The sequence below is a fragment of the Lissotriton vulgaris genome, chromosome 1_1 (assembly GCF_964263255.1).
Source record: "Lissotriton vulgaris chromosome 1_1, aLisVul1.2, whole genome shotgun sequence".
Taxonomy (NCBI): Eukaryota; Metazoa; Chordata; class Amphibia; order Caudata; family Salamandridae; genus Lissotriton; species Lissotriton vulgaris.
The window spans coordinates 1,359,827,013-1,359,847,234 of NC_141685.1; the positions used below are offsets into that span (position 1 = coordinate 1,359,827,013).

Genomic DNA, 20,222 nt, shown 5'->3' on the forward strand with positions numbered 1-20,222 from the left:
AGAAAGACGTCCTGTTCACTCATAAGCTTGATAAAGGATCCATTTTACCCTTTAGGAGCAGGTCCCTGTACCCCATTGTACAGTAACCCAGGTCTGTGAGGTGCAGCACTCGTAGATAATCCTGGCAAGAGAGTTCTCAAAATGCATTTGTGAGAAAATTCACGCATGGGCCCTACTGCTTCTCAAACTGTTGCAGCTGGTGGTTTACTGTAGCTGAGATCTTCTCCATGATCAGGGTGTGGTACAGCTTGTGAAGCCAGTCGATATCTTCTGGCATGTAGCCCATAACCCATCGTTCACTGTTTGCATGTGAATTACAGATGCGCACGTTGTAGGTGTTGAAACAGCTGGGCGGAAAAGGAGAAGCTACAGAAAAAGTCCCAGCGCCATTAGCACATGTAAAATGTTTTTTAGATACATATTGTTGTTACTGACTGCTGAGACATGGTTAGATAAGTCCCTGTCAGCCTCAGATTCCTCTAAATTAAAATCTGATTTCTTCTGCTCTATTGCTTCAAAAAAGGCCATTTTTGTTGGCCCTTAGGGCTCAGTGCACCTGACTGCTACTAACCAGTGCTGAAGTGCTTGCGCTCTTTCCTTTCAAACATGGTAAAATTGTCTTACACCGAATTGGCAATTTTAAATTACTTGTAAGTCCCCAGAAATGTGGATCTACATGTACACAGGGACTTTACATTAAATGCTGCTAGTGGGTCTGCAACACTTATTGTGCCACCCACTTAAGTAGGCTATTTAAAGATGTGTCATGTCAAGGCCAGGGCCTTTGTGTTAATTTTTCATACTTTCTGGCTAGGGTGCCATTTGAGACATTTCCATGCCTTCTGTCAGCCTGGGTGCTTATGTGCGACGTTTCCATGCTTTCTGGCCTGGGTGCTCAATTATGTGTGCTATTTCCATAGTTGCTGGCCTCAGTGACCTGCAGCAGGAGGCTCATGTGTGACATTTCCATTCTTACAGCCTGGGTGCTTATATGTGACGTTTGCATGCTTACTGGCCTGGTGGTGTGACCAGGCCCGGGTAAGTGCCTTGGTGCTTATGTGCGACATTTACACAGTTTCTGGACTCAAGTCAGTGGCCTGTGTGCTCGTGTGTGACATCACATCAGTGCTTAATTTGTGACAACATGAGTGACAATTTACTATGCTTTAAAAGTTAATACAATCTTATATGTAATGAAAAATGTGTTGAAAAATGCTTTGTTTTGGCCTTTGAGTCTCAAATTCTCTTGGGGGGGGACAAGTTCAACACCCCAAACTCCCCCTAGTAGTAGCTTTGTTTTCTCTGATTCATTACTTGTGTTTTTGGTGCTCTCTGAAAGAATGTCTATGGGTACATATGATTGGGTGGCTAACCTGGTGCTCTTTAAGGTCATCTTCTACTATTTACTGTACTTTGAAAGTTGATACAATTGAATATGTAATGAAAAATGTGCTGTAAAATTCACCCTTTTGGTTTGTCATTTTCCGAAATAGCGGTCCAGCTCGCTCGCTGCGCTCGCTCGCTACGCGCCGGGTGGGGGCTGGTCTGGAGAAATTTGCCAGGGCTGCTTTCAGTTCCCAGTCCGGCCCTGCTTGAGCCAGTCCAGCGTAGCACCAGTTTTTTATGCTTTGAATGTATTTATACATATAACAATATCAGACACATGCTGCGCTGGTGTCTCAGGCTAACCATTAGAAGCAGAGTAATATCCCTTTGACAAAACGTTGCCTGTCATTTGCTTAATTTCTTGGATTTTCCTCGCCCTGATCTGGCATTTTACATCTACATATAATTCAGTCACGTAATCTCATGATTTCTCATATCTGCAGGGAAGCGTTAGGCCAGAATGATGGTTCTTTGTGAGCCTGGGACTGTATCATTTTTATAGTATATCGTACGAATTAATACACTGATTATTGTGTATATCCTTTGTCCTGAAGAATGTGCCAGACTTAGTCGAGAATACATTTGTCACTTCTGGTGCAAATGATGACTAAAGTAACCTCAGGGTTTAAGCCATGGTTGTTCAGGGGAAAAGAAAGTTTACAAAAAAAATAATGATACACCCCCCTAATCCCCGCCCCTCCCCCCTCACACACACACACAATTTTAAGGTCGAAGCCTACCAGACAGCGCAATGGTCTGGTGTGCTTAAGTCATCTTGGGAACATTCTGAAAGCTTCCCTGGGAATGCATTCCGCCTGTTTATTACCATTGACTTTGTGATTTGTAACTCGCATATTCTGGCTTCCTATTTACTAGCTTAATTTGCTTAAGTCTTCAGAGCTTCAATTCATCCTTCCCAAAGAGCAAAGACTTTTCACACTACCTCTCCTTGTATGTATTCTTCCACAAGTGCTCCTTTCTAGAAACAGCCTGTAAATCTTTTTCTCATCTTATCACATTTGTTGTGCATTCAATGTCGGGCTCTGTCCTCTGAGGGAGCTTGATAGTTACTTTTCTTTCTCGGACTTCAAAGTGAGAGGATTTCAAAGGACAATCTTGCTGGATACTGAGGGTAGGAAAGGTTTTTTTCCAGCACAGAACAACATTTAAATTGAACTGTGCAAGTATTTCTGAATATATCATAAAAGAAGCACATTCCTGCTAATTCTTAAGTGTGTTGAAAACAAATACTTTGATATGATCAAAACAAATCAACACACAGGGGATGCCTTTTACACACATGATCATTTGTGCGCTGTATAGTTTTATTAGCAAAACTGTATGTCTGTGCAAATGTAACGGTCAGTTCAATAAAAAAAAGTGGTGTTTGAAATGGCCGGGTGCTATCACACCATGCATACTCCACTCTACACCACTTCACTGCACGCCACTGCACTCTACGCCACTCCACTCCACTCTGCTCCTCTCTACTTTGCACCACTCTACTCTATGTCAAAGCACTCTACGCCACTCTACACAACTGCACTCTTCGCCACTGCACTCTACAACACTCAAGTCTAGGTCACTCCACTCCACTCTGCTCTGCACGACTTTGCTCTACAATGCCGCGTTCTAGGCCACTGCACTGAATTGCAATAAACTCTATGCTAATGCACTCTACAGCAATCCACTTTACGCCACCCTAATCTAGTCTGCACCACTGCACTTTATGCCACTGCACTCTATACCACTTTATTCTGTCATTACACTCTATGCCACTGTACGTAACTTAACTCTACCCCGCATCACTTCACTTTACTCTGAAACAATCTACTTTACTCCACTGCACTCTACGCCACTCTGCTGTAAACTACTGCACTCTACGCCACTGCTCTCTACGCCAATGCACTCTATGCCAGAGCACACCAATGCACTCCACCAATGCACTCCACAACACTCTACTTTTGCAACACTGCACTCTCCACCACTTAACTTTCAACCATTTACTCTGCACTACATGCCAATGCACTCCAAGCCATTCTACTTTGCTTCACTGCACTATGCACCTGACCACTATACGCTACCCTGCACCACTCTACTCTATTCTATTCTATACCATTCTACACCACTGCACTCTATGCCACCTGGCGAGCATCTGCCCTCGAGAGCATGGTGGGATGTGGGGGAAAACACTGCGCAAATCATCCTAAGCCCTGGGGCAGTGGACAAGATCTGCACTTTAAAAAGTTCGCATAGGCTCTGCTCATGCCACCAACTATCATCAATGCTCCAGCTGAAACCCAGCTAATCTGGTGTAAATATATCCCCCCCCCCCCCCACCCGAGGAGTGCTGCATGCAGAAGCTGCTGCTCACATCACCATCTGGACTAATGGGCCTGGCCTACCAAGAGCATACCGTTTAGGGCAAACACACAGGAGTAGTTTGCCCTCCAGGCTTGATTTATGTTATGTAGGTGAAGTCTAATAGAAGCCAAAACTCTTGTTAAGATGAAACCAGCACAAACCACAACACATCACACAGCTTACAACACACAAAGACAGAACTTTGAACATACACCAAGACACATACTGAATATGAAAATTAACCCTTTATTAAGGCATTCAACAGCACTTGGTCTCTCACCTACAGACCAAACATGCTTATAATTAGCAATGTGCATCAATACTAATCGAGGAAGCGAGTAAGCAATTCCATTCAACCCAGTATGGTCACCCACTAAAAAACCTACAAATCAATAAAACTGGCAGTCCATACTGACCAAACACACACGTAGTCTACCTCCCAAAAAGCGGATCAGATTTCAGCATGTGATGGACCAGTCTGGAAGTCGTATCCTGGACTACTAAAGGGCGATATTATGCCACACTAATAGGAGACTATGCAAAATAACAACAAAAATATATCATGTTACCAAACATTATGTTTTGTTTCAAGTCAAATCAGCTAATCTCCTAATGGAGAAGACATTATGTAGGCGACACCAGTTCATGTGAAACACACTAACTTGTGTACAGACCTATAGGGCAAAGAATGAGCCAGAGAATCAAGACTTCATTGAGCCCAAAGCAGCTGTAACAAGAGGTGGAGCCCACAGATCCAGATACAAGACAGATGTGGTTACAGGGGGCCTTCAGTTTTCTATATAGTGGTTAAGCAAGCCATTGGCCCAAGAGCTCTGCTGGCGTCGGAGTACCATTAATACATCACGGTGACTGTAGTCCCTCTTGAAAAAGCATCATGGGCCAGGTTAGTCTGACCTAATCTGGCACAAAGGAACACATGGGCATGCTTGATAAGAGAAGGATCTCCCCGTTGCCCCAATTCTTTTAAATACTGCGACAGGATTTAGGCCTAGATCTCTGTTCTGGGGATGAATGTTTGACAATGTTTCAGTATTCCATCCGTCAATTGTTATTTTTGCATTTGTCACCTTAAGTGGAACGGGTATGCCCAGATGCAAGTCCCTTGCTCACTGTGCCACTGGATTAAAGATAGCCTGGATGATTAGGGACGATACAATTAAACCGGTCCTAGGATGCTGGTTTCCGGTCCAGGAAGGACCTGGCCTGGCAGTTCGGGCTGGACTGTTTCAATGGGGAGCAGGGTCCAGAATGATTTACATATGGCTAGGTCTAAACTGCAATGGCACGGGGAGCAAAAAAACGATGGATTTAGGTCCAGATATTTGTACTGGGGGTGAATGTTTGACATTGTTTCAGAGTTCCGTCCATTTATTGTTCTTTTTGCATGGGACAGTTAGAGGCATCAGTGGCTTGAACGTAAATGTCAGATGGCCTGGCATACCCATGGATGATCTTTCAAATAGTCAGGAGCATTAACATAAACAGTTGATTGAGTTACAGTCTAGATTTGGACCCTGGCCTCCACTGGTAGCCAGAGATGGCGACATATGCTCTCTAGCAGGTGTGTTACCCACTGCTCTCGCAGCAAGGTTCTGGATGGCTTGAAGCTGGTTTGCATGCTTTACCCAGCCCTTTGTAATGCCAACGTAGAAGGAATTACCATTCTTGATCCTGTTGCTGCTCTGGCAGCCCTATAATGGATATTTAAGAAGGATTGGATCTTTCTACACAACTTCAAGAGAGAGTTCCTGGTTTCAACAGAGTACGTTTTACTGCCAAAAGAAATGAGCGAGTCAAAATAAATCCCAGTGGTTTTACCGTTATCCAGGCCGTCAATGAAGGCGCGGTCAGCTTGGAATCTATTGTGGCCTTTAGAAAATCTGTTGGGACTTTTTAGAGCCTAGGATGAGGAACTCCAGTTCTATCCTATTAATATGAGTCTACTCATGTCCTTTCAAGCCTCTGTGGCTTTATAAGTTCTCTTAAGCATCTTTGGTTATTGGGACTTCTATATAAAAGACAACAGCATATTTGTGGAACCTACAATTTAGGTTCTTTGAAAATGAAGAATCAGTGGCTTGGAATCTCTCAGAAAAGTTGTTTTACAGGTTTGGCTGTTTCTATACTGCTAAAAGTCAAATCTTCAAAATAGATGTATACCATTGTCTTGCCCCTCCTAAACTTCGCTGAAACCTCATTATGTCCACCACTATGGAGTGGTTATGAATGTTGACTATGGCTGAGGGGGGTCAATAAGCATCAATACCACTGGCCTTCCGCTCTGCAGAACATGACTACACGTTGATTAGCGCCATTTCAGTCCCTCTGCCAGGTCGCCAAACAGGCTACCAGTGTCCCAAATGTTTATTTTGCGATGGTTTTCAAACTGCAACATTGCAGACTTTCCCAGAATTGTCCAAATGAACACTATATTTATTATTAGCATTTATCTTTATTTTTGGGATCAGAAGTTTTAGATTTATTTTCCTCATTAGTGACCTTACCCGAGGTTGCATCAACATTTCTGGTGTATGTTTTTTCCTACAGGTCTTATGAATAAATGTAACTTTGAAAGGAACCAGTCTGTAATGAACTGAGAGGAGAAGATGGTAGACACAAAGACGACATGGTTGCAGCATTAAGAAGTAGAACCCGCAGATAAAGAATCAGGATGGATGAGCATGGTAACTTAATGGCACTCTGCTCTTTGTAAAATATTGACGTTGTGGGGACTCTGGGCAAATGAATAAGTTGGGCGAGTACGGTTTCAGAGTGCCCACACAGGTATTTACAAAATAAGGGGACTGCAGCCACTCAATAATGCCCTACCACCTGCTTGAATCACTACCTCTGGCTATGTAATATTATAGACAGGTTAACGTTTATCAAACATGTGACATAACCTGGAACACTATACAATCATTCGTTCATGTTTTCCTGTCAAACTTCCATCTCTGGTACCGTTTGATGATCACACATTGCTAACAAGCCAACTCTAGCTACAAGAAGCAAACATCCGAGGTGGACTAACTCCTTTAGCCTAGACCTTCTCAAGTGTGAGAGCAGATCAAACACGAAGCATGGTTGTTCATTCGTTGCCCCATAAATATGGAACACTCTCCAAACAAGGATACGCATGGTCACCGCCCTTATTCTGTTGAAGACACGCCTACAAGTTAATTTACTGGCTGCCCACGACGCAAAGTTCTTGATAACAAGTTCTGCGGCTCAAGCCTGTAACTACAGGGAGGGTTATTAACTGCTGTCCCTGGCACCATCTGCGGGCGATATACAGCGTAACTCGCTGTCATCCCAACCACTTGAAAGTGCATGTGATATGACCACAGTGCCTCAGGCTAGCCAGCAGTCTCTCAATGAAATGTAGGCCAGCCATGACTGAAATAAGCTTTCTTTGTTACAGCCAGGCATTTTGTGGCTGGAATTGGAGAAACATGACAAGGCTGTGCTGGGTGCCTTTAAATATCATAGGAAACATTTAGGGTCAAGGTCAATGTAAACCTGGAGGCGTATGCGTCTTCCAATACGTCTACCACTATGATAGGCTTAGAGCAATAGTGCATGGCTAACAGACCACAGTGTGCAGACAAAAAAAATAGACATTTTTATGAGCAGAGCATCAGGATTTCGGTTTTCTGGAAGTTTTGAGAAAACTTGTCGAGATCCTGGTGCTGATCTCTCACAAGGGAGGGAGAGAGTTAACCCTCTCGGATCCTCCACTTATGGTAAACTACATCTGGTTGTCGCTGGCTAGAGTTTGAGCCTGAGGATATCCTGCAGCAGTGAGGAGACAAATGTTCCACTATACCCGCGCCTAAGCGGCGTGGCATATTATGTCACCAAAAGTCCTCACTGGAAATATAAAACCAGAACAAATGATGCTCGTCAGCTCTCTGGTCCTCAGATCAGGGACTGCGGAACAGAAGTCACCAGTCTTGTCGCATCAAGCCTCTAGTCCTTGATAGATCAAGCTCCTGCCTTGGAACTGCAGAGGCTTCTCAGAATTGAATGGTTGAATGATATACACTCCTAGACCTTGAAAAATGAAAATCAGTGTGCCGTGGAGGTCAAGGTTACGTTGGGTGCAGACTCTAGTTCTTTACCAAAGGAACATACGTATTGCACTTAAACACCTCAGTGAAGGTGCTTTATTTAAAAAAATCTAATTGCAGTAGAGCAGAAAAGAAGCAGAACTCGCTCTGAATAAAGTGCCACGTCATGTCAAGTGTTGAACTTCGGTGTTTTGATAATTAGTCAGGGTGAGTTGAAGATTTTTCTAATTCTCTATGTCTATATATAAATGATGTATACACACAATTGAAAATGCCACAGTTTACAGTGTTCAGAAGTATCATACTAATAGGATGATGTGCGCTATAAAAACATAAAATATAAATAAATAACTACATGCACATAAAAAGTAGCAGTGCTAGTCACCCATTATGCCCTAGAGCAGTGACACTCAAAGGACGGCTTGGGAGCCGCTTGTGGCCCTCTTGTCCTTTACATGCGGCCCCCAGGTGTACAGCAGCACGAGATGCTGTTTAGTTGCTGAGCACTAATACTCAGATTTTTTTTTTAAATAAATGGGCAAGCATTTATTAACCTGCAAACAAATGCTTGCAAGTTTATTTGAATATTTTTAGACCTCCTCTCACAATCCCTGACCCACCCAGACCCGCGACTGACACCCTGCTGGGATCAGTGCAGCCCTCGGTCACACTAGAGACTGTACTTTGTGGCCCCTGGGCAAATGTTTGCGAGTACCCATGCCCTAGAGCAAGTTATCAAGTGGGACAGAACCGGTCAGGTCCGACAACACTACATCAGAGAACACAGCACAGCGGGAGACAGTACTCACATATTTCCGGAGATTCGTCCGAGCCATCAGGGCAGTCCTTCTCACCATCGCACCGCCATCCCTTGGATATGCAGGTGACCTGGTCTCTGCATGCGAACTGCCGCGGACTGCAGGTCTTAGGGGCTGCAAACAGAAGTGGTAAGTGTACAGGTGAGCAGATAGAGCCAACAAAAGCATGCAAGTGACAAAAATGTACACACTTCACCCTCATTACATCCCACTAGCAAAACAGTATGCACAGCAAAGCACTTCTTTTCAAACAAGCATTGGCAAAGCCAACATGTCTGCTTCAAAAAATGTCGAGCTATTTATTGGCTTTGCCAATGCTTTTAGATAGTGGCATCATTTTGTAGGCACATGCCAGCACGGATCCACGTGCCCACAAAAGGAGGAGAGCATGTTTTTCTTTTTTTCCCCCATCAATCCGAGATGGATTAGTAAATAAAAAGTTGATCAAAGCACACTTTTTTGATATAGCACTAATGCTCTAATTTGTTGTAGCACAAGTGAGATGTTTTACTTTTAAAAAACAGGGGAGGGGTGGGGGAGTAGAGCAGGTGGGGGACAATGCAACACAGAGGAAGGATGGGAGAGAAGCTTGCAGGTGATGGAGAGAAGGACAAGTAAGAAACAACAATGGGGAAGCACACAGTGCATTGATTTAAGACCCAGTGGCCAAGTAGTCCGCAAAAGCCAAAAATCCCAGTAGGTCGAAACCGCGCCTAAGCAAGAACAATGGTACCATTAAGCTAGTTCACAGGTTTCTGTGTCAGGTTAATTAGATCTCCGGGGCTTTGAAAGCTGTGGGTTGAGAACACCATCACAGTTCCTGGAAAGTCCCATTACAAATCTAACTAGACACAAGCCGTCACAGACGGTGCTGGAACAAGCATGCACCCAAGTGTATCTCTTGGCGGTACCAAATGTCAAGAGCTCACATGTCTGATCTGGTCAGCAAAAGTAATCTGTGATCAGGGGTAAGCGAACCAAGAACAACCCCACACCATGTAAGTAGCATCAGAAGTCATCCTTGATAATGGATATAGATGCAGCCTGGGTTCACTCGCTTGGGCCCAACAGAGCATTTTGCTTCTGTAAATAATGGGCGATACAATAGGCTACAATGCAGACAAAAAGAAAAAAACAGTGCTAGCACTTTATGTGTTTACGTGCAAAGCACGTGAGGCTAGATTTAGGGCTAGTTTATAACAGCAGTTTTTAACAGATGATGTGTCGGAACAGAAGGACTAGAGACGAGGTTCAGCGGTCTCAGATTCAGGGAGACTTGAGAAGGTCCCGGGTGAAGGGGAGGAAGCTTCATGTCCATTTATGGCTGGATGGAGATAAATGCTGGCACCCTGAAGTACTGGGGAGGTTGAGACCATAAATGCTTGTTATCCTAGAAAATGTCCCTGCAGTTTCTTGACCTCTTGGAAAGCCTGGCCAATACTTGGATACCCTGATTTGCTGGGCTGCAAGGACCTCACGGCTTCTTGGTAAGTCACTCTCCACCTCCATGCAAAACCTCAGTACGTGAGGCGTTGTGCAGGTCTTCCTTCTATTCATGAGCCTGCTCATCTCTCTACTGGGCAATCAAGCCCTGCCTTCAAGGCTTTCTCCAGTATTCACTGCATGGTCCTAACCCCTAAAGTCTGGTAGCCTCCATCAAAAGTCCTGTGCCTGGCAAACATTTCCCACTCTGCTGTGCTGAATCTCCTCGAAGTCCAGACGAAGCACAAAGTTCTCGCTCCAGAGGATTCTTCTTAGTGGAACTAACTGGAAGCTAAAGTCAATCAAAGTGACAGATTTCTTAAACTCTGACAATTACCTCCATTCAGGAGAAGGTGTATTTAGTTTTTTTTTTTTATTTGGTTCCTACCAAGGCTTTTGAAGGCAGACAGTATCGTTCCCACTGGTAAGTGGGACCAGTATACGTTAACTGTTAATCGTAGCAACACATGGGGTAGTCAAATGACTGTTGGCACACCACAAGAATGTGGCCAGGATATGATCAGTAACATTTTAACATAGAACATGGGACAAACATACACCAACTTGAACAAAGGTCAGCATCTGGATCCAGAAGCCTCTCCAAATTGAGGATAGCCGTTGACATCTTGGGAAACGGCACATATAACCAAGACAACAGCTGACAAAGTTGTGGTTGAATATATTAACCAGTACATGGTTAAACCAGCAGAAGGGTTTAATTAAAGAGTACAACTGATGATGTACAAATGGATTTTAGGTTAAAAAATAAAAATGGTTGAGACTGGGAAGCCATGACTGTAGTCAAACTGGCAATTTAATATTTATAATATTATTACCATTGTATGGGCAGTTCACATTTTACATCGTCTTGCTTTCTCTTTCAGGTCATATATAATTATAAATGTTTTGCTACTTTCCATTTGTAGTAGTTATAAACTAAGCTATATACCCTTATGCAGAGCACAAGTGCTTACATTAATTAAGAGAGAGAAAAATCTAATTAACCAAACCTTGTGTGTAAGACCCCAGCTTTTTAGGCCTAAGCCTACAAGACAGGGCAGCTGTCTGGTTTGCTAAAGACATCTTGGGGGCATTCAGGAAGCTGACCTATGAATGCATTACACCTGTTTCTTACCATTGGCTTTGTGGTTTGTAACTCACATTTTTTATTTTTTTTGGGGGGGGGGGGGCTTTCTATTTGCTGGATTTATTTGCTTAAGGCTGTCCAGCTGGAGGTCGTTGCCCAAACCTAGTTTACTGTATTCTTCCACAAACTTGCTTCCTGTAAAGAGGCCTTTTAAGTCTTGCTCTTGTCACATCTGCTGTGCATTCAAATAGGTCAAATGTCAGGCTCTCTCTTCCAGGGAGCTTAGTGTTTACTTTTCTTTCTCTGACTTCAAAGTGAGAAAATATATGTGACAATCCTTCTGAGTATCCATGTAAGAGGAGACGGTGTAGGATAAGGGTCTTCAATGAGCAGCTTGTGAGCTATTGGTGGCTCTCTGTCTACCTACAAGTAGCTCTCCTGTGTGCAAACCAACCTACTACGTTAAAAGCTTTTGCTTGGATTAATTAATATAAGGAAACAAAATTTGAAGGCATGAGGAGAACGTATGTATTTATTTTCAGAACTCATAAGCTGATGTTTGTAGAAAAATGGTTGAATATAGTTAAAGCTGATATTTGAATGACAAAATCATGGGGTGTTTGGGAGACTTACAATTTATAGTTTTACCTTGGTGCCGGGCATTGCAACTGCGGCTGTTATGTATTACACACGTAAAGGCACCACACTGAAATTTTTTTTTTACATTAATGCTGGCAACTAAGCTTGATGCACTGACATGTTGACAGTTGGTACTCTTGCATATGGCGCCCACTAATTTAATGGTCGCTTTTACAACTTTCATTATATCAGTAGTTAGGTGTGTTTTTCATTGAATTAAGGAAGCTCTTATTACAGAAAAAGCTGGAGACCCATGGTGCAGGATTTTATTTTCTAGCACAAAAAGATTAACTGCGCTGATCTTTAGAAAAAATCGGAAGTAGTACAAGCTAAGCACTCTTTTTGTAATTCTGAAGTGTGGTGGAAGCAAATTTATAATTGTGCTCAAAACACATCAATACACAAGGTGATGACATTTGCACACATTATCGTTTGTGTGCAGTAAAGCCATATTTCGGTGCAAATGTAATAGTAATTTCAATTGTGAACGTGTTGTCGGTAATGGCTATCACATTATGCATGCTCCAAACCAAGTGACTCCACTATGCCACGCCACTCCATTTATGGTACATGCCACTCAACTCCATGCCCTTCCAGTCTACGCCAGGCCACTCCAATCTTTGTCACTCACTCCATGGGACAATATGCCACTCCACTCTACCCCAATCTACTCCACTTCAATCTACCCCAATCCAATCACTCAATCTACCCCACTCAACTCTATTGCACTCCATCCCAATCTACCCTACCCCACACTCATCCACTCTTCCCCAAATCCACTCCACTATGATTTAATCTACACCACTCCACTTAATCAAACCCAATTAACCCCACCCACTCCAATCTACCCCACTACAATATACCCCAGACATCCCTAATCTACCGCACTCCACTCAAATCTACTCCACTCTGCTCTTATCTCCTCAGTCTACCCCACTCCACTCTAATCTAGCCCAATCTACCAGACTCCACTTCAATATACCCAAGTCCAATTTACCCCACTCCATTCCAATCTGCCCCACTTGAATCTACCCAGTCCAATCTACTCCACCCTGATCTACTCCACGCCACCCCAATCTACTCCACACCACCCCAATCTACACCAGTCTACCCCATTCTACTCCAACTCAATCTACCCCACCCACTCCATGCCACTAACTTAGCCGTGCTGAACAGCAGCCACACTGGTGTACATAATGGCTAAAACATTGCCAAAGCCAAGAGATCTAGCATAGGCAAGACCTATTGGCTTTTCCAATGCTGGTTTCTCCTGTCAAATGGTTCTAGAATGGAATCTTAAAGACAATAGGAGCAGTAACACTGTACGAGTAATAATGAGAATTTTTACCTTTACACGTACAATTTGGCCGCATTTATTTTCATTGATATGGCATAAAAATACACATATCACGTTAGATAACTTATCAGAGAATTAAAAAGAAGGCACGTTGAGGGGAAAGTCAAACCTGGGGTTCACAACTGACTGGCAATGTTATTTACAGGATGGAGTGTGAAAATAAAATCACCACCAGCCACCAAAATTATTAATGGATACATTGGATCGATAGATAAAGAGCCTTGCTGGACACATTCAAGCCAAAGGGCACTTTTTCTAACAAAGGCCAACAGTACCTAGAAGAGATTAGTTTAAAAACAATTGTCTACCGGTCAAGGAAGTTTTTAGACGCACGAGCAGTGGTAGGCGACATTATTCTGCGGCGGTAGAGAGCAGATAACAGCACAGATGTTAGCTGTGGTTTTTCAACTGTATTGGCAGTTACCACATGATTACTTTTTAGATGCTGTCGGAATTTGGAGCCGCTTTCCAGAAAGTGGGGATGGGGCGGTGCGGGTGGGGGGGGGGGGGGGGGGGAGGGGGTTCACCTATTATTGTGTCTTGTTTCTGTTACCGATATAACCGATTTTGTAGTACGTTTACTTCGGTCTTTCAGAGAAAATATGAACAAAAAAATAAAAACACACAAAAAAGCCATTACTGATAATTTTCCAAGATGAACAGAGAGTTCAACCTTAACAGAAAAAAAACATTTGTTATGTTATTAACAATTCATTATTGCCAACCACCATGGTTTACGTGTAGTCGAGCGAGTTTGGACTCCAAACGCTCTACAAATTCTCTAGCAAACACTTTGTGAGAGTCAATATGCAGGAAAGGGAGTTTGATCTTGGAAGAGCTGTGTGCTGTTTTTTTGTGTGTCAGTGGGTGAAGAAAAGGGCTTTCCGTTTGTCTCTCCTGTGAGAGTAAAGTGCAAGGAGCAGCAATGCAAGCTTCACAGTCACCCAGTCCCAGATAAACAAGTCCAACAGCAGTGGTAAGGGTAGGCCTTAGGCCAGGTCATAGCCCTCATCCAATCATAAGAAAGCCTGGCATGCAGGACCTGCCTGCAGATGCATTTTATGCTATATAGCATCTTCAAGCACAGTACAGTACTGAAGCACTTCCATAATCTGGAGGCCAATTGGTTGGCTAGTGTAGGACCTGACAGAGGATACTAATTAAACTAGGTCTTTTAAGGGACACTAGGCCCATGAAAATTCAATGAGAGTGGGAGCAATTCTCCCCACCCTCCCCAGACGCTGCCACCTCCCCTTGTTAGGTTGATAGATTTACGTGGTGGCCCACAGGATAAAGAAAGAGTTAATGGTGCAGCCCCCTTCATTTCTTTAGGAGATTTGACTTCTGGTAGGGCAGACTTCTCTGGTGAGTTCCAGGCCCGTCAGCATCTTAAGGGGCGTTCCTGCTTGAATTCACTTAAAGTGGCCTGAAGTAGGCGGCAAGAGTGTAGGTCCTTTCCCTAGAGTGCCAGAGCAGCAGGTAGAGTGCAGTCTTTAGTTTCTTCTTGGCCCATGAAGGTCTTAGGCTCACAGTAGGGCATGCTCACTAGATATCAGAGGACTCTGGCACAGATAAGTGCCCTTTTGGCACTGGGCTCTTGGGGGCGCCAGGCAAACGGATGCTCTATTGTGTTTGATGCAAAAGTGAAGGCAGAGCAAATAAGTGCAGTGAAGTGGCTCTTTGGTGGAGTTAGGACATAGCGCACAGACCTGCCCGTTTCCCGCTAGGCTTTCAGGGTTTGGGACTGCTGAGAGAAAAATGCTATATTATGGTGGGTGAAAGAAGAGTGCTGGGAAGAACAGTGTAGTACCTATGGGTGGAAGCAGAGGACGAGCATCGACATCGGCCCTTGTAGCAGAAGGATTTCAGGGTCTTGGGTTGCAAAGGCAGAATAATTGTATGTTATGTTGGGTGAGAGAGTGCATTGGACTGCTTTGGGGAGTACTTTAGAGGAGAACAAAGACATCTTCCGGCTTGGTGCTAGCATCCCACGGTCTGGGGCCGCTAGCGGAGGAAGAGGTTTTGTTACATTACCCTGGATGACTAAATGAACGCAGTGCAGTGTGTCCATGGGGAAGTAAGGAAGCCCGGTGCAGGCAGACCAAAGCCCCTCTATCCCTGGGATCACACGGACTTGGGCGGCATGGAGAGACGTGTATGTCACAGTGTGTCCTGTGAGAAACTGAGTGTAATGCATAGGGGTGCAGTGCAGTGTGGCCTATCAAGGAAGAAGGATACAGGGATCAAACACCCTGCCAGTCTGGTGCTAGAGTTCCAAGACCTGGGCTGCTAATCAGCATCACCTTCTGTTTTGTTACGTGTATAAGAGCGAGTGCGGGGCGCAGCGATGGCCTAGAGTTTGTGGCGGCGCAACAAAATGGCAGGTATCACAGGAGAAGTAGATACAAGAACATTTCAAAGCATGAACTTATTCAAGATTTCGTGGAGGACTGAGGGGAATGTAACAGGGAGCGGTAACGTATAAACAAGTGCTTTTAGGTTCAATTAACAAGAGAATTTCACATTAAAAGCTTAATTCCCTTCACTGTTCCGGCTCAACACCTATAAGAACCAGAGATGCCATCCTGTAAATACCTTCCGACTAAGATTGGGCAGGTGCGCTTGGGGGTTCAAACTCGATCCATCCCTACCCAAGTTGCAAACTTCGCTACAAGCTTAGTAACTATTAGGCCTTTGAATGTGCTAGCTACATGCCTTTTTTGAAAACAACATAGCCCATCACTGAACCCCAGTAAACCTATACCATCTGTAAAGTCCCCCTCTGGATCCCCTCATGAGCTATGTCCTGCCAACCATCTGAAAACCTTTGTATCCTTTTTAGAAGGCACAACTACCGAGACTCTCCCTGGCTTCCTTCGCAATGTATAGTCCTGGATGAACAGAATCAGGCAGCTGTTACGCCACTGCTGGGAAAAGAACGGCGCTCACGTGGGCAATTCCCGACTTTTTCACCTCCTCTCATATTACCATATCTAGGAAAAATATCGAAGCTTGTATGTAGAACTTGCTTCACAGATCAGTCAAAGGAAATAGGTTATCAGCCATCTTTCAGCCAGGCCTTGGAGCACCATAATGTATTGCTATGGCTGGGTGTAAGTTACAGACGACCTTCAATGACAGATGGTGCAGGTGTCCATTCCATATACTTTTGAATCTCTGTGCCTCTCAAAGCCATGGACCATGCCAGTGGCATCAAAACCTTAAAAGAGACCAACATTTCCAGGTAAGTATTAAAATGGATTCCATCCTTCCTTACCAGCGTAGTTCACGCTGTTTCACTTGCCCTCTTGGGTCTAATCACAGAAGGACAAACTGTTGGGCTTCCTAGGGTTCCATACTCTCCCCACTGCTACCCAACCTGTACATGTGCCCTCTTGCTCGGTTATTAAATCCGTTTGGGACAGGATATGTGTTTGCTGACCGCACAGATTATTCTCACCATCTTCTCGTGCTGTCAAGAATGTCAATCTTCTAGCTCGAATCAGGACAGTCTGAACAACTGCCTGCCAATCATTCAATGGTAGATGTCCTCCAGTTTCTTGAAACCCCACCCTCCAGAAACCGAGGTCCTGCTTGCTCTCCTCGGTACTGACCAATGAGCAGAGACTTCCTGGCACAGATCAATGTGCCCTCGGCCTGCCCCAGTTTCAAATAACCATGTCCTTCAGCTCAGTTTTCAAGAAACTCCTCTCTGTTCTGGAAACAGACTTCCACATACCAAAAGTGAAGTCATTTAATCTGTCAAGAATGGGCTGTGCAAACTCAATTTAATTGGCTTTTTCTCGGCTGTGCCAGACAGGACAATATTACATCCATCTTAAATTCCTTCCACTGGTATTAATTACTTGATGGCTGTGCACTAGGTTGTTCACCAAAGTTCCCCAGTGTTTGAGTCTTCCTAATTCTCATGGTTCAATCCCACCAGAAATGTGTGTGCGGCCAACCTATTCCTCTCCTCTGTCCACATGTCAAAGGCAGACTCATCGGACGACAACACTGCTTTTCATAGCAGCTACAAGCAACTGGGGCTTCTTGCCTTTAGACCTACAGTCTGAAAGTAGTCGTCTTCACTTTAATTTTAAAAAAATGGCTCTTTAATCATGAAATGCCTTTAACCCAAGACATGATTATTACGTTTTGTTAGGCCTACTGCTCCAGGACACTCATGTTTACAAATGTTTTATAAATACCCCCCCTTATATAACAGAACATAGTGCAGTAAAAGAAGTGAAGCATTGATGACATGGGGGGGGGGGGGGGCTGGTGGAGGTTAAATCTTTGTTATTAATAAATATATCATGAAAACACAGGTTGGTTCCCATGTAGTTTACTTGAAAATCCATAGCCACATTTTTCAATATAAATCGTTGTAAGAATAGGGTCCTGGTGTCATAGCAAGCTGTGATACAGCAAGCACGACCTTTATAGAACAGACCTCTAGTGGCTAATAAGGAACTCCAACAAAAGAGCTCTATCTGTCCTTCACCTTTTGCCAGCTTTCTTTCTAGACTCAGAATCGAAGTTGACTGCTGCTTTGAAGCAGGCCGCTCTGGTCACTTATGATTGATGAAAACCTGGCTAAAACAGAATGGATTAAAGCAGGCCATGATGGCAGGGGCAGAATGGCCGACGTGTGAGCACCGGTTCTTAATTTGTGCCAGTGTTTGCCGATGCTCTGCACCAGCACTTATTTATAAACACTGGTACTTAGCTGCTACAGTACACCACAAGGTGGCACTCTGGTCTATATTTGAGAAATGAAGGTCAGCAGTGTGTTTAGCCATTCAATGTGCTTAAAACACTAAAAGAAAGCTGTTTCAGGCTTTCCCTAGAGTTTTCGGGCGACCTGAAATTGTCCAAAATGTCATACTTGTTTAATTGTGATGATTAGTATGTAGAGCGGACTCTTCATACAGCAGTAGTGCAAGGAGCGGTCCGTGGGGCCAGAAACAGATCTTGGGCCCTTGCCCCAACATTTTTACAAATTAAACAATGCCAAAAAAAGTCACCTTTCTTATGTATGTGCTAAACCCAAGAACAGAGTAACAGAGCATGAGGATAGATTGAAGTGGCAGAGGCTCTAGAAAAAACTGCAGGCCAAATACTACCAACCTTCCCACGAGCAAAATGCTATGCTAGATTGGCAAAACATACCTTATGGGTTTGTGGACGCCAATCACAATCAACAGAGAACCATGCAGGTCTCAGTTTGGAATATTATTATATTCATTTGGAAAAGACGTGCTAGCCTATGTAAACTGTTCCCTGACACCAGCTACAAAATGCGTTCACTGCCCGTAACTAGGTGTCGGAAAAAAATGATTAGATGTTAGTGAAGCTTTGAGGGATATCAACAAACATACAGGCCTCAGCAAAGTACAATGAAAGGTGTATGAGCACAGATGTTTCAACGGGTGTGACTTGTAACTGACCATTTTGAGTGGAGGGAAGACTTAGAGGCCTCTAACACCACAGAGGTAGCTCTTCTACAAGGAGCACATCACAACACGAGAAAATAAGTTCGCTGCAGTGCCGGGAACTACTGTAGCACCGCACAGTTCGCCTTGAGAACCACAAATATGTTTTTATTTATTATTCGTTTTTAATATCGGCCAGGTCTTGGCTGGTCTCAACATGTTTCATAAAAACCATGGCAAAGCAAAATGGGCAGTGGCAAAGCTAAAAGACTGCTAGCCAATTCCAGACAGATCAGCATAGCCAATGCTTGTTTTTAGCATCGCTTTTCTGTCTGTTTACTTTATCAGTCGGGGATCGTATGGGCAACGGTAGAACACTTTTTAAAAGGGTTATTCTTGTTTCTAGAATATTAGCTGTAGGTGATTTACCTATTTTTAACAGCTCCAACATTACTGGTGATGTGTGGCGTAAGCTGGCCAAGTGGGAAGCCTACTCGTCAGTCAAAGCCAGCCTCTAACTTAAGTTGTAGGAGGGATGCTTTTTAGGAGTCCTTTTACAATGAACTTCCTCTGCCCTCTCTGCTGTCCACGATGCTCTGAAGGCCAGTCTCCCCGCAACGCACATACAGGAACCGGAGCACAGAAGAAGTGGAGGAGAATTTGCCAGTTTCTAATAAAACAGGCTTAGATCCTCGCTGCCCGTGCTTGGATTATCAACAGGGCGAGGACAATAAAGTGGAGAAAAAAAGGGGGGAAAGTACTCGGCTGGAAAAAGATGCCCAGATCAAGCAGACGCTGACGAACAAACACCCTGTTTGCTCTCCTGGCAGACGCAGGGCCTGCTTTTGCTTTAACAGAGTTGTCGTTTTATGGTGAATTTTGTAAGCAGCAGCATTCCCGGCAAATAAAAACACTTTTAGACAATTTCCTAAGCTAAATCAGCACTTTTATAGGGATATAGTCGCACTGATGTCACAAAGATGGGGAGAGGGTGTGGTCTCACGGCTAGACTGCCGAATTTGGAGCTGAGAAACCAAGGTTCGAGTCTCGGGGTCGATTCCACATCTTGCGATTCTGGGCAAATCACTTAATCTCCCAGTGCCAACCAAAAAAAACAAAAACGGATGTGTAATGTAACTGGTACTCATGTAAAGCACTCCAATACCTTTGGGTCGCGTTTGCACTACATAAACAAAAACAATTAAAAAAGATGTTCCAGGCCCAGCTAGCCCATCGTTATTGTCCATCCAGTGAACCCCCTACATCGTGCCCACCCACGTGAGAGACTGCTATGCATTCACACGACTGTGGACAGAGTCGCTGTTCTATGACTTAAAAACACTCCATCGCTAGGGCCAGCCTTCAGTAAGGGCGAGCTAGGCCTATCTACACCCAGGGTGCAGACCTACAGAGGGGTGCAGACCTCCAGAGGGTGTAGGAGAAGTTTGCAGCAGTCTCCCTACGAGTTGAGTCCAAAAGAAGGTACCTTTAAACACAGTTTCTAAAGGTTGGTGGCACAAGTGTTTACAATTTGTCTGTTTTTCTTTTCCGGCTGCTTCT

General features: G+C 44.1%; 1 protein-coding gene across 2 annotated transcripts in view; it reads right to left on the minus strand.

Annotated features, from left to right (window-relative positions):
- LRP1 (LDL receptor related protein 1) overlaps window positions 1-20,222 on the minus strand; it is a 1,437,817-nt gene that overhangs the window by 1,295,951 nt on the left and 121,644 nt on the right. For both annotated transcript variants that reach the window (XM_086966724.1, XM_086966716.1), the window contains exon 2: window positions 8,651-8,773. In XM_086966724.1, the coding sequence (XP_086822850.1) occupies window positions 8,651-8,773 (123 nt within the window). The remainder of the gene's footprint in view (window positions 1-8,650; window positions 8,774-20,222) is intronic.